Source organism: Plenodomus lingam (genome assembly GCF_022343315.1).
Source record: "Plenodomus lingam strain CAN1 chromosome Unknown contig_11, whole genome shotgun sequence".
In the NCBI taxonomy this organism is placed as follows: Eukaryota; Fungi; Ascomycota; class Dothideomycetes; order Pleosporales; family Leptosphaeriaceae; genus Plenodomus; species Plenodomus lingam.
The window spans coordinates 2,251,842-2,266,605 of NW_027093929.1; the positions used below are offsets into that span (position 1 = coordinate 2,251,842).

At 52.9% G+C, this 14,764-nt stretch overlaps 6 protein-coding genes across 6 annotated transcripts; 3 read left to right on the top strand and 3 right to left on the bottom strand.

Moving 5' to 3' along the window:
- Positions 1 to 47: 47 nt before the first annotated feature.
- IAQ61_001114 (uncharacterized protein) lies at positions 48 to 1,532 on the top strand. The gene is made up of 4 exons (XM_066094982.1): positions 48 to 319; positions 645 to 859; positions 968 to 1,150; positions 1,185 to 1,532. Exons 1-4 carry the CDS (start codon positions 59 to 61, stop codon positions 1,288 to 1,290), a joined length of 765 nt encoding a protein of 254 aa, XP_065955290.1. The 5' UTR covers positions 48 to 58; the 3' UTR covers positions 1,291 to 1,532.
- A 428-nt stretch (positions 1,533 to 1,960) lies between these two features.
- IAQ61_001115 (uncharacterized protein) lies at positions 1,961 to 2,586 on the bottom strand (the record flags this gene model as incomplete). Its single annotated transcript, XM_066094983.1, has 3 exons — positions 1,961 to 2,100; positions 2,153 to 2,159; positions 2,485 to 2,586. The coding sequence occupies 3 exons, from the start codon at positions 2,584 to 2,586 to the stop codon at positions 1,961 to 1,963; spliced, it is 249 nt and encodes an 82-aa protein (XP_065955291.1).
- Positions 2,587 to 3,198: 612 nt separating this feature from the next.
- IAQ61_001116 (uncharacterized protein) lies at positions 3,199 to 3,799 on the top strand (the record flags this gene model as incomplete). Its single annotated transcript, XM_066094984.1, has 5 exons — positions 3,199 to 3,292; positions 3,349 to 3,437; positions 3,531 to 3,601; positions 3,670 to 3,698; positions 3,774 to 3,799. 5 exons carry the CDS (start codon positions 3,199 to 3,201, stop codon positions 3,797 to 3,799), a joined length of 309 nt encoding a protein of 102 aa, XP_065955292.1.
- A 109-nt stretch (positions 3,800 to 3,908) lies between these two features.
- Positions 3,909 to 5,230, bottom strand: IAQ61_001117 (uncharacterized protein). The gene is made up of 3 exons (XM_003841103.2): positions 5,066 to 5,230; positions 4,407 to 5,000; positions 3,909 to 4,339 (listed from the first exon to the last, which is right to left on the bottom strand). Exons 1-3 carry the CDS (start codon positions 5,118 to 5,120, stop codon positions 4,005 to 4,007), a joined length of 984 nt encoding a protein of 327 aa, XP_003841151.1. The 5' UTR covers positions 5,121 to 5,230; the 3' UTR covers positions 3,909 to 4,004.
- Positions 5,231 to 6,343: 1,113 nt separating this feature from the next.
- IAQ61_001118 (uncharacterized protein) lies at positions 6,344 to 12,438 on the top strand. Its single transcript, XM_003841101.2, has 6 exons — positions 6,344 to 8,811; positions 8,875 to 8,945; positions 9,000 to 10,618; positions 10,685 to 10,849; positions 10,904 to 11,525; positions 11,593 to 12,438. The coding sequence occupies exons 1-6, from the start codon at positions 7,010 to 7,012 to the stop codon at positions 12,048 to 12,050; spliced, it is 4,737 nt and encodes a 1,578-aa protein (XP_003841149.2). The 5' UTR covers positions 6,344 to 7,009; the 3' UTR covers positions 12,051 to 12,438.
- A 709-nt stretch (positions 12,439 to 13,147) lies between these two features.
- On the bottom strand, positions 13,148 to 13,814 carry IAQ61_001119 (uncharacterized protein; the record flags this gene model as incomplete). The annotated part of the gene is made up of 2 exons (XM_003841100.2): positions 13,148 to 13,564; positions 13,620 to 13,814. The coding sequence occupies 2 exons, from the start codon at positions 13,812 to 13,814 to the stop codon at positions 13,148 to 13,150; spliced, it is 612 nt and encodes a 203-aa protein (XP_003841148.2).
- Positions 13,815 to 14,764: the final 950 nt, after the last annotated feature.

A 14,764-nucleotide genomic window follows, 5' to 3' on the forward strand; every position in this document is an offset into this window, starting at 1 on the left:
TTGAACGCATGTTTGCGGCAAGAGCGGTCTTGTGGACATACCGGCAGGTATATCTGCCATGGCTGACTACAACAAATCGTCAGGACTTAGCTGGCATACTGTTATGCAGTGGACGTTGAGGGGCCAAGATTGTGATCTGCGAGCTGAATTCCCCCATGTCGATGACCCGTCGGGCTGCCTCTTTGGGCGACTCCGGACCCACGCCGCATCGCAACCTCAGACAACAACAAAGGCTCCAGAGACGACACGATTCAGGAATGAGGATCAATTCGCCCCGAACCACACAACACATGGTCAATACATGCAACGCCAAGTTATAGTACTCACTCATTGCATCTTGACTGCCTAGCAGCCGTCTGTTTTGACCACTTCGCAGCGACCATCCCCGCAAACGCAGACCTGCGATTCAATCACATGATCGCTCAGTTCAGCAGTACAATCTCACTCATGTATCAAGTAGAATCAAGAATCTGACATGCGAAGACAAGCACATTCAGAACACAAACAAATATACAACGAGAGCCATGTTCGACCTTCTGTTGAATGTAGATGCGGTGTGATAGTACTGTGTACTATCACTTCTGAGTCAACGAATACGGATGTCGACTTACCGACTTACCTATCGCACTAAATTTAATCTATAGGGGTGGGGGGGTTCCAAAATTCCAGTTGATCCTGGGGTTGACAAGAAGCAAACCCACTCTTTCTGCTTCATGGGCGGCTATTTCCCTGCCGAAGGCCGAAGCAGGAAGCGCCGTGGTTGCGGAGAGCATCACAAATTCACTGTTCATTGGGGGCCACCTTTCTCCAACAAGTCTGGAGGAGCGACCAAGAAGATGGGGATAGAGCCAAGTCCGTGGTACGTGGAGAGGGCCATGTACGGACGGAGTTGCTCACCCCATCAATCAAGATGATCTATCCACTTGCAATCTCCTCACCCACTACGTCCCTGATTGATTACATGCAGTCTTCACGGACCGAATAGTACCATGGTTGAACCTGTTGTTGAACTCACTCGTTTACTATCAGCCTTTCGGCCACCCCTCCTCCAGACCCCTGCGCTGTCTTGCGCCCTCTCCGTAAGGCACAAAGCAGGAAAGATCTATAAGTTCTCAGGCTATGATGGCTTTGTTCCTCCCCACTTCGACCAGTAAATCTTGATATGCTTCCCTTCTATATTCCAGCTGCTTATGTGTTCCTAGACGCATAACAACCAGTATACCTGGAAATTTTTGGCCCTCGGGTATTTCTGGCATCGAAGCATACTGTTTGTGCAGCACAGACGACTAAGCAGCATTGTTCGCAAATTTACTTTTGGTCGTGCAGACTTTCAAAATCGATAGGACTCCCTCCTCGCCAACCTTGCAACTCCACAGCCCGCAAATGCACGTTTGCCTCATCCTGTCATCCCAGATAACCTGAACATATCTGCACGACACAGCTTATCGCATGTGGGGTTCCATTTTGCATGCACCAGAACTTTGTTCAGTCACTCTTCTCTGTTATGTTTTTCTCTCAACTGCCACACAATATTGTAATTGCAAAGATGCTAATGAACGACAGACTTGGTCTACGGAAGCTCTGGGCCCGAGAGATTTTATTTAGACTACTGACACACTATGGGATTGCAAAAGACTCGAGGTTTCAAACTTGATCCCCATAGTCTGGAAGAATGCGGTGCAGCTGGATTAGGTAAGTCTACGATTCAAGAGTGGGTAATCCAAGGTGCAGACCAGCAATCGCACCAAGTGTCAAAATCCTCATACTATTGTATTAAGAATTTCATCGTCGCAAATATATGGTGTGTTCGCTCTCTCTAAAGAACGCAGAGTAGAAGCACATTCAATGACGAGCCCTCCAGGTATAAAGGCCAATTCTTTTCGGATTTTTGAACAGTAACTTTGAGTCGTGACGATCATCCATTAGTGACCACATTACACTTTTCTATCTTCTGAATGTCCTATAGCGCGCCGAAAAAAATGGCATTGTACCAACGAATCACACGATAAATCTGTCGAAGACGAGCTGTTGAGGCCTCTGCCAGCCTCGCATTTCGAGTTCTTTGAGACACACAGGCAAAGAGGTTTGCAACGAATTTTCCTTTGCTGATAGTCATGTGCATGACTGTGAGTTTGGTGGCAGACTGACTTACCTATGGTCTACGGTGTCGTTGCTACGAAGATTTGTAGTTTCACAATCAGTAGTCCACGAGAAGGAAGGAGGCGTCAAGAAAGTTGGGGAAATCGGGAGGAGGGTATCATGAGCATATTAGTAAGTATGGTATGTTTAAGACAGACTACGACATGTAAGAGTTTTAGTTTTCCCCAATCTCCTTTCTAACATCATAAGAGACAACACGTTCGTCTTCTCCTTGTGTTTCCCGGCCCGCTTAAAGCTGCCTACTGTGTGTAAAGGCCCACAGTAGCGCCACAGCTAGTGTTAGCGTGCGGAAGAAACGGCATGTCCGTATGCACCTCACCTCACATCGCTTGTCTCATATCGGTGCAATCGACACCAACGAGCAGAGTCGCGGTTTGGAAGTCGACGACTTGGATGAGTCTTGACTCTTGGAAAAGGACGCCGCATGATCAACTTGATAGATAATCTTTACATCAAACGACGAACAAGAAAGCCATTTCCTCTCAAACAATCAAAGAGCAAAAACCAATAGCAATGACAATACCCGCAATCTTCCCACAATAATCACGCGCGCCCAGACGCATACGCGTCTGACAAGGAAACCATGCACCTAAGCTTACGAAAGTGGCTGACCGGCAGCCCTCTCGTGCCACACTTGCTGCCACACGGCGCAGCACTGTTCCCCTCGGCCCTTGTGGCGCCTATCAGCTCCGTCCTCCGCATGGATGGATAGCCTCTTCTACTGCGCGAAATAGGAGATTCGGGTCGTGCGCTCGATAATTTGTCCATTTTGCCGGGGGTGAACGGCAACGACGGAATGGCAGCTGAGGTGTCAGCAGCCTGGTGTGGGTGCGTGGGTGGTGGTGGGTGTATTGTACTCTACATCGCATACCATGGCAGGTAGTAAGGCAACTCCAATTTGTGCAATCACTTATTGAAAAGGCATGTTGAACATTTAGCCATTGGCACAGCCCCGGTAACTGACCGAGCCAATTGCTTGGAGCGTTGGCTGTCATATTCCCCCCCCCCCCCGGGCTTACCAGCCTTTGCTAGGAATACATGGTGGGTGCTCGTTGCTTATTGCTCTGCCACACCCACGATTTAAACAAAAAGTTGATCTCACCTGCCACACTGTCCACTCTGCCACAACATAGTACTTTCACCAGCCACAACAGTGTTTAATCCAACGTCACGCCTAACACAAAAGAGTCGCCATGTCGTATGCACCACCACCACCTCAGCAACAGGGCTACTACGGTCCTCCTCCTCCTCAGGGACAGTATCCTCCTCCTGCACCCGTAAGCTTTCCCTGAAGATTTCGTTGTTACTTTCCACGAAATGGGATTGCGTATTGTAAGTTGGGATTGTGGCTAATGCTGCATGCGCTGTAGATGCAGTATCAGCAGGGTCCACCGCCACCACCGGCCGAGGAAAAGAAGGACAGGGGCTGTTTGTATACTTGGTGAGTCTGTCTCCTTGTGCGCTTTAGTACATGGGCGGGGAACGGGAGTGCTGACACATGGGCGATAGTCTTGCGACTTTGTGCTGCTGTTGGTTGTGTGGGGAGACGTGCGAATGTTGTTTGGATTGTTGTGATTGCTGTTGTTGAGATGTCGGGGAGTGGGCGGGAGGAGGTGGGGAAGAAAAGAAGAAGAAATGAGTTCATGTGGAGTGAGATGGGTTCGAGGAGGATGAAAGGCTACAAGGCATGTTGTGCTGTTACATGCAAAGGCTGAATACGAGATATTTCCAATAGATTGAGATTGGGCCAGCGAGTTCAGAGTTCAAACTCTTTCGTCGTGGAATAGCTGTTCTATCCCTCTCTAAAGACACGACGCATAGGAAATAAGGGTAGCATGGTGCACTTAGTCTGAATCATAATTCTCCTCAAGCTCCTCTTGATACGCTTCCTGAGCCTCGATGAGTTCCTCCCGCTTCTCCTCCATGGACTCCCGGTCGCTGCTAGAAATCGAATCTCCGTCTGCATCGTGTGTCGGGACTGGGGGAGGCGGGGCAAAGGCCTGATCGCCATAATGATCCGCAGCAGGCGCACCATAAGGATCAGCGGCATAAGGATCAGCGGCATAAGGATCAGCGGCATAAGGGTCAGGTGCGGCAGAGTTAGGAGCAGGCGCAGCGGCTGCAGCAGCTGTAGGAGGCGGAGCGTAGGACTGGGACTGAGACTTGTCGTCCTCCTCGGCTATTGTTCATCATGAGCTACACAGACTAAGAGGCTACGAGGGCAAAGTGGGCAAAGTGACACGTACTCAATTCATGCCCAATCCAGGCACCGGCAGCAAGACCGCCAACACCAGCCGCGGCGAGCATGGCGGTCGAGTGGCCGGATTTTTCTTTTTTCTTTTCGGCTTCATTGGTAGCCATGCCAGATTGGGTGTAATCATGACCTTGGTGGCCGTGAGTGTTGCCAAAAAGGCCACGCTCGTCATGGCCAGCCGGAGCTAGGTAAGGCGCTCCAGCTGGAGGCGGTGCATATGGGCCCGGAGGTAGATGGGCGGGAGGATCCCACTGAGTGCGACCGGTTGCTGTTTCCGTGTAGTACCATCGCTGACTGTTCTGATCCCAGTGCTGAGTCCATCCTGGGGGCATGGGTGGAGGAGCACCGTAGGGTGCAGGAGGGCCCACTGGGGTGGGTAGGCCCTGTCCGTACGGCTGCTGGTGTGGGTATGCATGACCTGGAGGAGGAGGATCCTGTTGAGGGTGGACTTGAGCTTGTGGTGGGGGATACTGCTGTTGCGGTGTGTAATAGCCAGCAGTGGGAGGTTCTTGGTTGTAGTAGCTAGCAGAAGCCGATCGTTCACCATGAGCTACACTGCCAGGAGCCCCATGATCTCCCTGAGTCTCTGAAGAGATGTTTAGCCATTGTCTTTTGGTTGGTCAGATGATGGATGTTTGGATTGTGTCGCACCCTTTGGCTTATCGTCATCCATTAGCTCCTTCATCTTCTTCTTGAGGAAGTCCATGGTGGCGGCGTGGCAGCGTGAGGCTGTGTATCTAGTAATGTAATGGTTTCTGAGGAGATGATGGGTCAGAAAGTGAAGAAGGTATCGAAGAGGCTTGCCAATTCTTGGATTGGAGCTGGGGGAGCGGGCGGCTTTTGAAGTGAAATTTGTCGGCTCTGTCTGTTACAGCGGGCCACTCTCTAGTATGCAGACGGGAATGATTCATACTCCTACTAGAGCAGAGTGCTTCTCTGCTGGTTCAGCACTGGGCACACTCCAAGTGTCTACTGGTTGCAAACTGCAGCACGGGCACGATGCGGCGGCAGGGGAAGAATTCTGCGTCATCCAGTGTACCTATGTGGGTGTACAAAATGTGGGCTGGATTCCGGATTATCTGGGGGATGGGCTGTTTTGTAAGTTTTGTAAACATGACTAGTAGTTTGTCATTCTGGTATGGTATTCCTTGGTGGTCTTGATGAATGCTAGGTGAGGCTTAGCGAAGGTATGCGCCATTGGAGCTAGAGTACGTTGCTCAGCCACACACGCCATGGCATCGGAAGACGTCGGAATATTTCGGAAAGGCTTCGGAACCAGGGTGGGGGAGCAGGAGGTGACGGGGTGAGGATTGCTGGAAGGACAAAGCAAGGAGGGAAAGTCGCGCTTTCTAGTCATCGCATGCCTGAGTACGCCTGTCGGTGCAGTTGGGCAGCGCACGACGAGGACACGTGGGATTCGTTTTGTGTCGTTGCAGTGGTTGTTGTTGCCGAACGTTTGCAGCCAGGCAGTGGGCAAGACGGCGAGGGGGTTGTGTTCACTGTCGGGAGGGTGCAAAGAGGAGGGATGGGAAACATTAGGTTCTAGAGCGTGGAGCGTGGAGGAGAACGAGACTCGACCCCACAACCCACGTCGCAAAACTAAGACTCTGACTATGACGTTTTGGCACAGAGGTCACCGACGACGACAATGGATGGAGATCAGGCTGCTTTGTCAGGGTGTCTGTCTGTGTCTGTCTGTCTGTCTGTGTCTGTCTGTGTCTGTCTGTCTGTGTCTGTCTGTCTGTGTCTGTCTGTCTGTGTCTGTCTGTCTGTGTCTGTATGTCTGTGTCTGTGTATGTCTGTGTGTGCGTGCGAGAACTCGTGGGTGATGAGAGAGAGAGAGAGAGAGAGAGAGACACGACAAGAAAAAACGAGAGAAAGAGAGAGGAGAGTAGCGAGTAGCAGTTGTGTGCATTCCATCGAGTGGAATAGACATGCTCGGGAGGATTGCGTGTTCTTGGCTGCATCGGGATCGACATGCGAACTCATGGGAATCAAGTGGGTGATTGTGTCTACTACTGTGACTGTGACTGTGGCCAAGCGCCCTCTTTCCCCTGGCTACTCTTAGGTACGACGAGCACTACAAAGGGATGGATGGGGGGGAGCCGTCCCTTTTGGTGGGTGACAAGCTCGCCCTCGACAAACGCCTACTCGACTCTACCCAGGGGCCCAAGGTTGTCTTCTGTTCTGCCTGTTGTGTGAAGTGGAAGAGGATTGCGATTGTACCTAGCTACCTCTACTTCAGACCTCCCCTCCCATTCACCCTCCCAGCCTCTTCTCGACTTGACTCTTGGGGGGGGGGAACCTTTTTCTTTTGCTTGCCCTCCCCTGGTCCTGGTTCTGGCCCTGCCCTGCCCTGCCCTGCCCTGCCCAAACCAAGGGTCAGGAGTCCGGCCAGGAGCCGCCGTCCGCCCACCCGCTCACCCGTCCGCCAGTCCAGCCCCGACCCTCCCTGTTCGTGTCTGCCGCGACGAGGGTGTCCGCTGAGCAGTCGTTGCGTGCATCAGTCGGGCCAGTCGGTCGGCCAGCCAGCCAGTCAGTTGAAGGGGTAGTCAAACAGTCGATCGAGTCAAGCACGCGCATCCTTTTTATTCCATGCCCCAGCCGCGCTCCATCTTCACTGGCACTGGCGCAGGCACTGGCACTGGCACTGGCACTGGCACTGGCAGCGACACGGCGGCGATCGCAGCGGATCCTCGCCCCAAGCAGAGGAGGCCATTGACGCCAGGACATCACGAGGCGACCAATTCCATCGTCCCTCTCTTCGCACCCCCACTGGCACTCCCGCTCCCGTTGCCGACGACTACGACTACGACAACGACGACGATCGTCACGACCGCGACAACCGCGACATCGCTCACACGCCTAACCATCACAACGGCTGCTCTCAAGCCCCCATGGCCACCCGAATTGCGACCTGACGACGCCGCTGCTGCTGCCGCTGCTGCTGCCGCCACCCGCCAACCTGCCTCTGCCCCGCCGCCTGGCCGAGCACGACAACATTGCGGGATACAAGCTACAAAAACACCTCCCGCGACTGCTGGCCAGAAGCGCGCTGCGCCCTTCATCACCCATCATCGTACGCCCCTCTCCTCGGCAGCACCCACGCGACCGCCTGTCCCCGCTTCCGAGCCCTTGCACAAGCGCAGACGACTACACGCCCGCGGCCAGCGCTCGCTCGACCACAATACCCTCTTCCCCCAGAGCGCCCAGTCCTGCCTCGGTCCTCACCCGCTCTCCCCGCTCTTCTTCTCTTCACACAACGCCCGCCCCCACCTGCCGCCGCGCTTCTCCAGTTCCGAGGCGGCGGCCAGAATGCTCAGCAATGCGCGCGAGGACAGTGGCATTCGGACGGTGACACTGGCCCGGGGTACCTTCAATCGCCAGAGCCCGCCCGCGCCGACCAGCATCCCGAGTGGCAGTGGGAGAACATCGGAACGGTCGAGCCTGGCGCCGACCACTTCGCCCTATGAGCGCGAGAAGGGCGACCCCCTCAATTTGCTGGGTTCCGTGGGCATCGTCGAATTGCTCGAGCACGATCCGAGGCCAACCTTCATCATTGACCTGGACGAGTGTCAATCACAGACTCCCGACGCGCCGCATGTACAGGTCCTCTTTGCCAACCATGCCCTCCGCTCCAGCCCCTCGATATGGGAATCCGTCGCAGGCAAGCCACCAGACTCGCATGCAGAAAGTCAGGCTGCACTTGCCAATCACCACTTTCGCGCCTGGCTCATGAGCCATCTTCCTTCTACCCAAGGGCCCGAAGGGGACCCACCTCCTGTTGAGCATGGAGCTATCGTTTGGACGTGTCATACCATGAGAAAGAGATTGCGTGTCGTGTCTGCCGCATTGCCCTCTTGTTCCACATCGAGCATTACGTCCACAAGTGCGCAGATGGATTTTGCAATGCCCTCCCTCTCATCAGCCACTCTTCATTCTGCACATAGCAACAGAGCCACTTCTTCCTCTGATTCAGTGCTTGAACCACAAGATTATTTCGGCACCCATCCGCCACTGCCTGTCGGAGAATCGACGCCTCCCATATCTGCTCCGGCCCAACTCGCACCCTCTGCCCCTGCCTCACGCGACGATGGCAGCGGTCTCTGCCCGAAACCGGCTGTCCTCTTGCCGTCGACGCAAGATTCAACTTCCTTTGTTAATGAGTGCGTACTACGGGCCCAATCGGCCGGCAATGTTGACTCCTTTGGCAGGCATCACGCAGGTCGTGGTGAGGAGAATCACGACATGGGCTTCTTTGACTGGACCAGACTGGCCATGTCGCCCTCACTCCCGCCACATATTCTGTTTGCGCGCTCTATAGATTGGGCGTCGACGCCTTTGGGACCCATAGAGTATTGGTCAAATGACTTGCGCGCCATGTGTAATCTCATCATGTAGGTATTCACACTGCCACGATTCCAGGCGTCCCAGTAGACTACATACTAATCGCTGCCCAGGGCAAGTCCTCACCCAGCCGCCATGTACTGGGGTGATGAGCTCGTCGCCGTTTACAATGAGGCTTATATTGGTTTGTAGTCGAGCTATCCCTGTTTTCGGTAAGACTGTGCTAATCCGCAAACAGGTCTTGCTGGTCAGAAACATCCCGCGCTCATGGGTCAAAGTTATAAGATTGCGTGGGCAGAGATTTGGGATGATGTCAAAGAGGTCTTTGCAAATGCACGAACTACTGGCCAAGCGACGATGAAAGACGATGATTGTCTATTCATGAAACGGAATGGCTTCCTCGAAGAGACATATTTTTCATGGTCCATAATACCCATGGTCGGCGAAGGTGGAACCGTGATGGGGTTATACAATCCGGCTTTTGAAAAAACAAGAAGAAAGATTGCTGAAAGACGCATGCTCACACTTCGCGAGATTGGTGAACGTACGGCAACGGCTCGAGACGTCAAAGCGTTTTGGGGCCAGGTCCTGTTGGCCTTGACCGACAACGATCTCGACTGTCCCTTCGTCATGCTGTACTCTGTCAATGACGACAACGATAGTGACTCGTCGTCCCTGCACTCCAATAGTTGGGCTGGATCCAAGTATTGCTATTTGGAAGGCTCTTTGGGTGTGCCATTCGGTCACCAAGCTGCACCAGATCAGATCGATCTCAAGGAGGGCAATGAAGGTTTTGGGCCCGTCTTCCGCGAAGTCATGAAGACGGATAAGCCCGTTGTGACTGGCATAGGCACAGGAGATCTTCCGCATTCTCTCATGGAAGGCCTTGATTGGCGCGGCTTTGGGGATCCTTGTCGCGATGTTGTCATCTGTCCAATTCATCCGACGACAGGGGAGACCATGTTGGGATTTCTGGTCATGGGTGTCAATCCACGAAGGCCTTACGATGATGACTATAATCTCTTTGTGCAATTGCTAAGCAGGCAGCTCGCAACCTCGCTAGCCTCCGTTGTCCTGTTCGAAGAAGAGATCCGCAGAGGCCAGAAGGCGGCCAGGCTCGCGGCAGAGGATCGTTTCAACCTGTCCGAGCAGCTCGCAGCACGTACGCAAGAAGCCAGAGAGAGCGAGACAAGGTTCACGCGAATGGCCGAATACTCTCCAGCCGGTCTCTTCATTGCTGACCACCTGGGTAAGATTACATACTGCAACGATACCTGGTATGAAATCTCCCGGGTTCCACGGGAGCGAGATAGGACCGATAGGTGGATGGACTACGTCAAAGATGAGGACTTGGACTTGATACTGAGGCACTGGAAGCGTCTGGTGGATGACGCCGTTGCTATCAACATTGAGTTTAGATTCAAGGCGCCATGGGAAGATCGGAACCGAAACAAGAGTGACACATGGGTCCTCTTTTCGGCCTTCCCTGAAAAGGATGAACACGGCATGCTGAAGAGTGTGTTTGGGAGCATCACCAACATCAGTCCCCAGAAGTGGGCAGAAGGTTTCCAGAAGCGAAAAATGGAAGAAGCGGTGGAGCTCAAGAGGCAGCAAGAAAATTTCATCGACATCACCAGTCACGAGATGCGTAATCCATTGAGTGCCATACTACAGTGTGCAGACGAGATCTCGACTCTCCTCGGCGACTTCCGATCGTCGGGGTCACAAACTATTGCTGACAACATCGTTGCCGACTCGATTGATGCAGCACAGACAATTGCCTTGTGTGCGCAACATCAAAAGAGGATTGTGGATGATGTATTGACGCTGTCAAAGCTTGACAGCGCTATGCTCATGGTAAGCTCCGTTGAGGAACCTTTGCCGCAGTAGCATGAGAAGCTAACAATACTTCTGTCTTTCCAGGTCACCCCAGTGGATGCACAGCCGTTGCAGGTCGTGCAACGCGCTTTGAAAATGTTCGAGGGCGAAGTCCAAACAGCCGGGATCAATATGGAGTTTATACTGGACGACTCCTTCAAGAAGTTGGGCGTCGATTGGGTCAAGATTGATCCGTCCCGGGTGCTTCAGGTAGGCAGACTGTCCCACCTGTTTGTTCCTCGTGACTTTGCTGACCCTTGCTAGGTTCTCATCAACTTGACTACCAATGCTATCAAGTTCACAACCACCGAAGACACCCGCACTATACACGTCATCCTCTCAGCGTCTCGCGAGCGACCCTCGGCAAGCCTCGCGCCAGCCGTCAGCTACTTCCCCATGCGAGCCAAGCGGACTGAACAAGTCTTTGGCTCCGATTGGGGTGATGGCGAGGAGCTCTTCCTAGAATTCGCGGTACGAGACACCGGCCGCGGTCTTACTGCGGAAGAGAAGAAGCTCCTCTTTCAGCGATTCTCCCAAGCAAGCCCACGCACACATGTTACCTATGGTGGCTCTGGGCTAGGCCTCTTCATCTCGCGCGAACTGACTGAACTTCAAGGTGGCGAGATTGGTGTTTCATCAGAAGCAGGCAAGGGCAGTACATTCGCGTTCTATGTCATGTGTCGAAGGAGTAGTGAGCCACAGGAGACTACCGACATGGCTGCCCTGGCTCTCTCGCGCAAGGTATCAAACGCAAAGGAAAGAGATCGCACCATCCCGCCAAAAATCAAGGATTTTGCGCCCGTACCAGCAAAGGAGCTGGTGGCCTCACGGGTCAGACCCCGGACTACCAATAACCTTAGGGTCTTGATTGTAGAGGACAATGTCGGTATGTCTCATGCAATCAATCATCGTTTTCCTTTTACGAGGAGCAACGCTAACATCAAGCCACACAGTAAACCAAAAAGTCCTACAACGCCAACTTCAAAATCATGGCATCCACACCACCGTCGCCAACCATGGTGGCGAAGCTCTCGACGCCCTACAAGCCTCAACCTACAACCCGCTCTCCCCCCCTCATGCCCCGCACATTGACGTCGTCCTCATGGACAAAGAGATGCCCGTAATGGACGGCTTGCAATGCACCTCTCGAATCCGGGAGCTGGAAAAGGCCGGGGCGCTACAACGTCATGTACCCATCATCGCGGTCACGGCAAATGCTAGATCAGAACAGATTGCGACGCTTCTGGGAGCGGGAATGGATAATGTGGTCAGCAAGCCATTTAGGATCGGCGAGCTGATACCCAAGATTGAAGAGTTGGCCCAGCGGTATCCCGGGACGGGAGGGAAGAGGGCCGATGAGGAAAGTATCAAGCATCCGGGTGGACCGGTGGAGCAGCCCTATGGGGTCTAAGAGGACGCGTGAGTGGTTGGATTGGGCACGGAGGGGGAAAAGATGGAGTGGGGGTTTCCATTTTCATGAGATATGGGTGATGCATAGCATGTGGGTATGGTATGGTGTTTGCATCGATCATGGCGTCTAGGCGTTGTCGTTGTCGTTGTTGGCGCTTGGACTTGCACGTGATGAGGATCAATCGGCAGGCAAAAGGAAGCGACGCAAGAACTAAAAAGGTCATCTCAAGAATAGCATATTTGGGTCTTGGTGCCGGGTTTTGATGAGTATACCCCCTTTTCTTTTAGCAAGGTTTTCTTCTTTGAAATATTACGGGGATGTAGGAGTTTTTTTTTTGGACTTTTTTTTTTTTTGGACTTTTTTGGACTTTTTTTTTGGACTTTTTTTTTTGGACTCGTCTTTTTTTTTGGGGGGGGGGGGGGGAAGATGCAAGTCGACGAGGGTGTTTGTTGGGAATGTATCCTGTATCCGGTATGATGTCGCTTGATGAAGTATGCCGATTACGACATTTGCATTGAATATGTGCAATGTGATGTAGTAGTCAGCAGCACTGTTGCAGAAGACATCATCGATGTTGAATTGCAAAGGTCATGTGCGATTCTAGGCTGGAGCGTACGGGTATGGAGTGGGAATGAGGGCGTGAGCTCTGCCAGCAAAAGTGATTGCGGGTTCTTTGTCGATTCCTGCACCATCGCGTCTTGGTGGCGCAGGTCGGGCGCTTGGTTGCTCATCTGGCTTTACTCATGGAATATCCATCATCATGGTGGATTGGAGGTCAGCTACATGGCATTACAATCACAGCAAGAGCAGTGTTTGGCGGACATGTACGGTACGGTGTCAATGTAGGCCAGTTGGTGTGATGACGACTCTGATGGTATTCATCACTATCGTTGAATGTAACCAGCCTTCATCTTCGTTTGAGATGTAAACACACGCACACTCGATTAAACATTACACATTGCCTCTCCACGTCCACGATTCCTGTTAGCATCTGCGCCAGACACAAGAACCACTGTTCCTGCCTTCGTACCACCCGTCCGTCTTCGCCGTCCAAGCCCCATGCAACGGCGACGACACATTCGAGATGCGAACCCCGTCTAAACAGTAGTGTGGACAGGCGCAGTTGTAGTAGTTCCATGCGGTGCCGTAGAAGTCACCGGAACCGCACCGGCAGCATGCTTATCCTCGACAAGAGTTGCATTGGTACCGCGGACACGATTGGTACCGCGGACACGATTGACATCATACAACCTAGCCTCCAGCGCCGTACCCACAACATTAGTGAAAAAAGCAAGAAAAGCAAACGCCTCAATCGTCTTCTTAAGCGCGCACTTGTTCACAAACGCCGGGGACCGCAGCGCACAGCTACCGTAGTTGTAGTCTTGTGCGGCGAAGATGAAGGCCGTGAGCCAGAGGTAGGAGAAGATCCAGGCGAGGGGGGCGCCGTGGCCTTTGTAGCGTTTCATAGCGGGGAGAGCGATGGCGGGGATGTAGAGGAGGGCGTCGACGGCGGCCTGGGGGCGCGGTGTTAGGGGGGAGGGAGAGGGGGGGAGAGGGGGGGTGACGTACGATGGAGAGCCAGTAGACTAGGTGGGTGTTGTGTCTGTATCTGTGGATGAAGTAGGCGGAGATGCCGAGTACGATGATGGAGGATATCCAGTGTAGGACGTGGTTTGCCATGATTAGAGGGCGGTAGAGCTTGTTTGAACGGTTGTTTGTCACGGGTGCACCGTAGTCGTTGGCGGCGGTGTGAGTGCGAGCCATGGTCACGAAGTAGAAGGATAAGTCTTGAAGATGTTTTGGTGGTGATGTTGCAAAAGGAGAGAGCAATGTCTTGAGTGGTGACGACGGTGATGGTGGAAGACGATGTAGCAATACTGGTAGTACTGGCGCACTTGAAACAAAAAGGTTCGAAGAATGCACCTTCTGCCTTATATATATGTAATGGCGCGGACAAAGTACCAGCAAGCAAAGCAGCGACGACACAGTGCTGTCAAAAAGACGTACGTCGTACAAACAGGGTTATCAGCGTGCTGCATGCGTCCACCACTGACGCTCGAAGCCCATCTCAATCTGGTTGCGCTCGCATGAAGGATATAGAATCAAGGAATATTGGTACCAACCTGCCAATCGAATTCGGCCACGAGCAGATAATACTCTGCAGTATACTAGACGTCATGATTGAATTTACTTGACGTGATCCCAAAACCATCACACAGGCATTGCAGGCTCTGCTCTATATGAGAGATGCAGGGTTGCTGTGGCGATCCTGTGGCGCATGACGCATTCCAAGGCTTCTTCTCCCTGACAACTCTCGTGGCGGTAAGGGAGGAGACTGCTGGCAAGGTGCAAGACCATTATCGTTGACCTGGCGAAGCTATCTCTATCTCAGGTGATGAGATGAGTTGTCGGGTATTTGCGCCAGCAAATTCGCTGCGTCTGCCTCTTGACCTTCCCTCGTCATGTCATGGTGACATCGAGCATAAATATAGCCCACCAAAATGCATCAGTAAATTGGGCTTCGAGGCTACAAGTATTTTCTCGGCATAGATGGCAGTTTTTTGTGTAGAACAGCACCATTTGCGATTTTCCATGGAGTCGCAATTCGCAATTCTGGTGGACACGTCTAATTCTGGGGAAAATCTGGGTCGAGGTGGACTGTGCAGCCCAAATCACCACAAGTACGTCTCTTGACGCTTGCAGCCTTGCAGCAG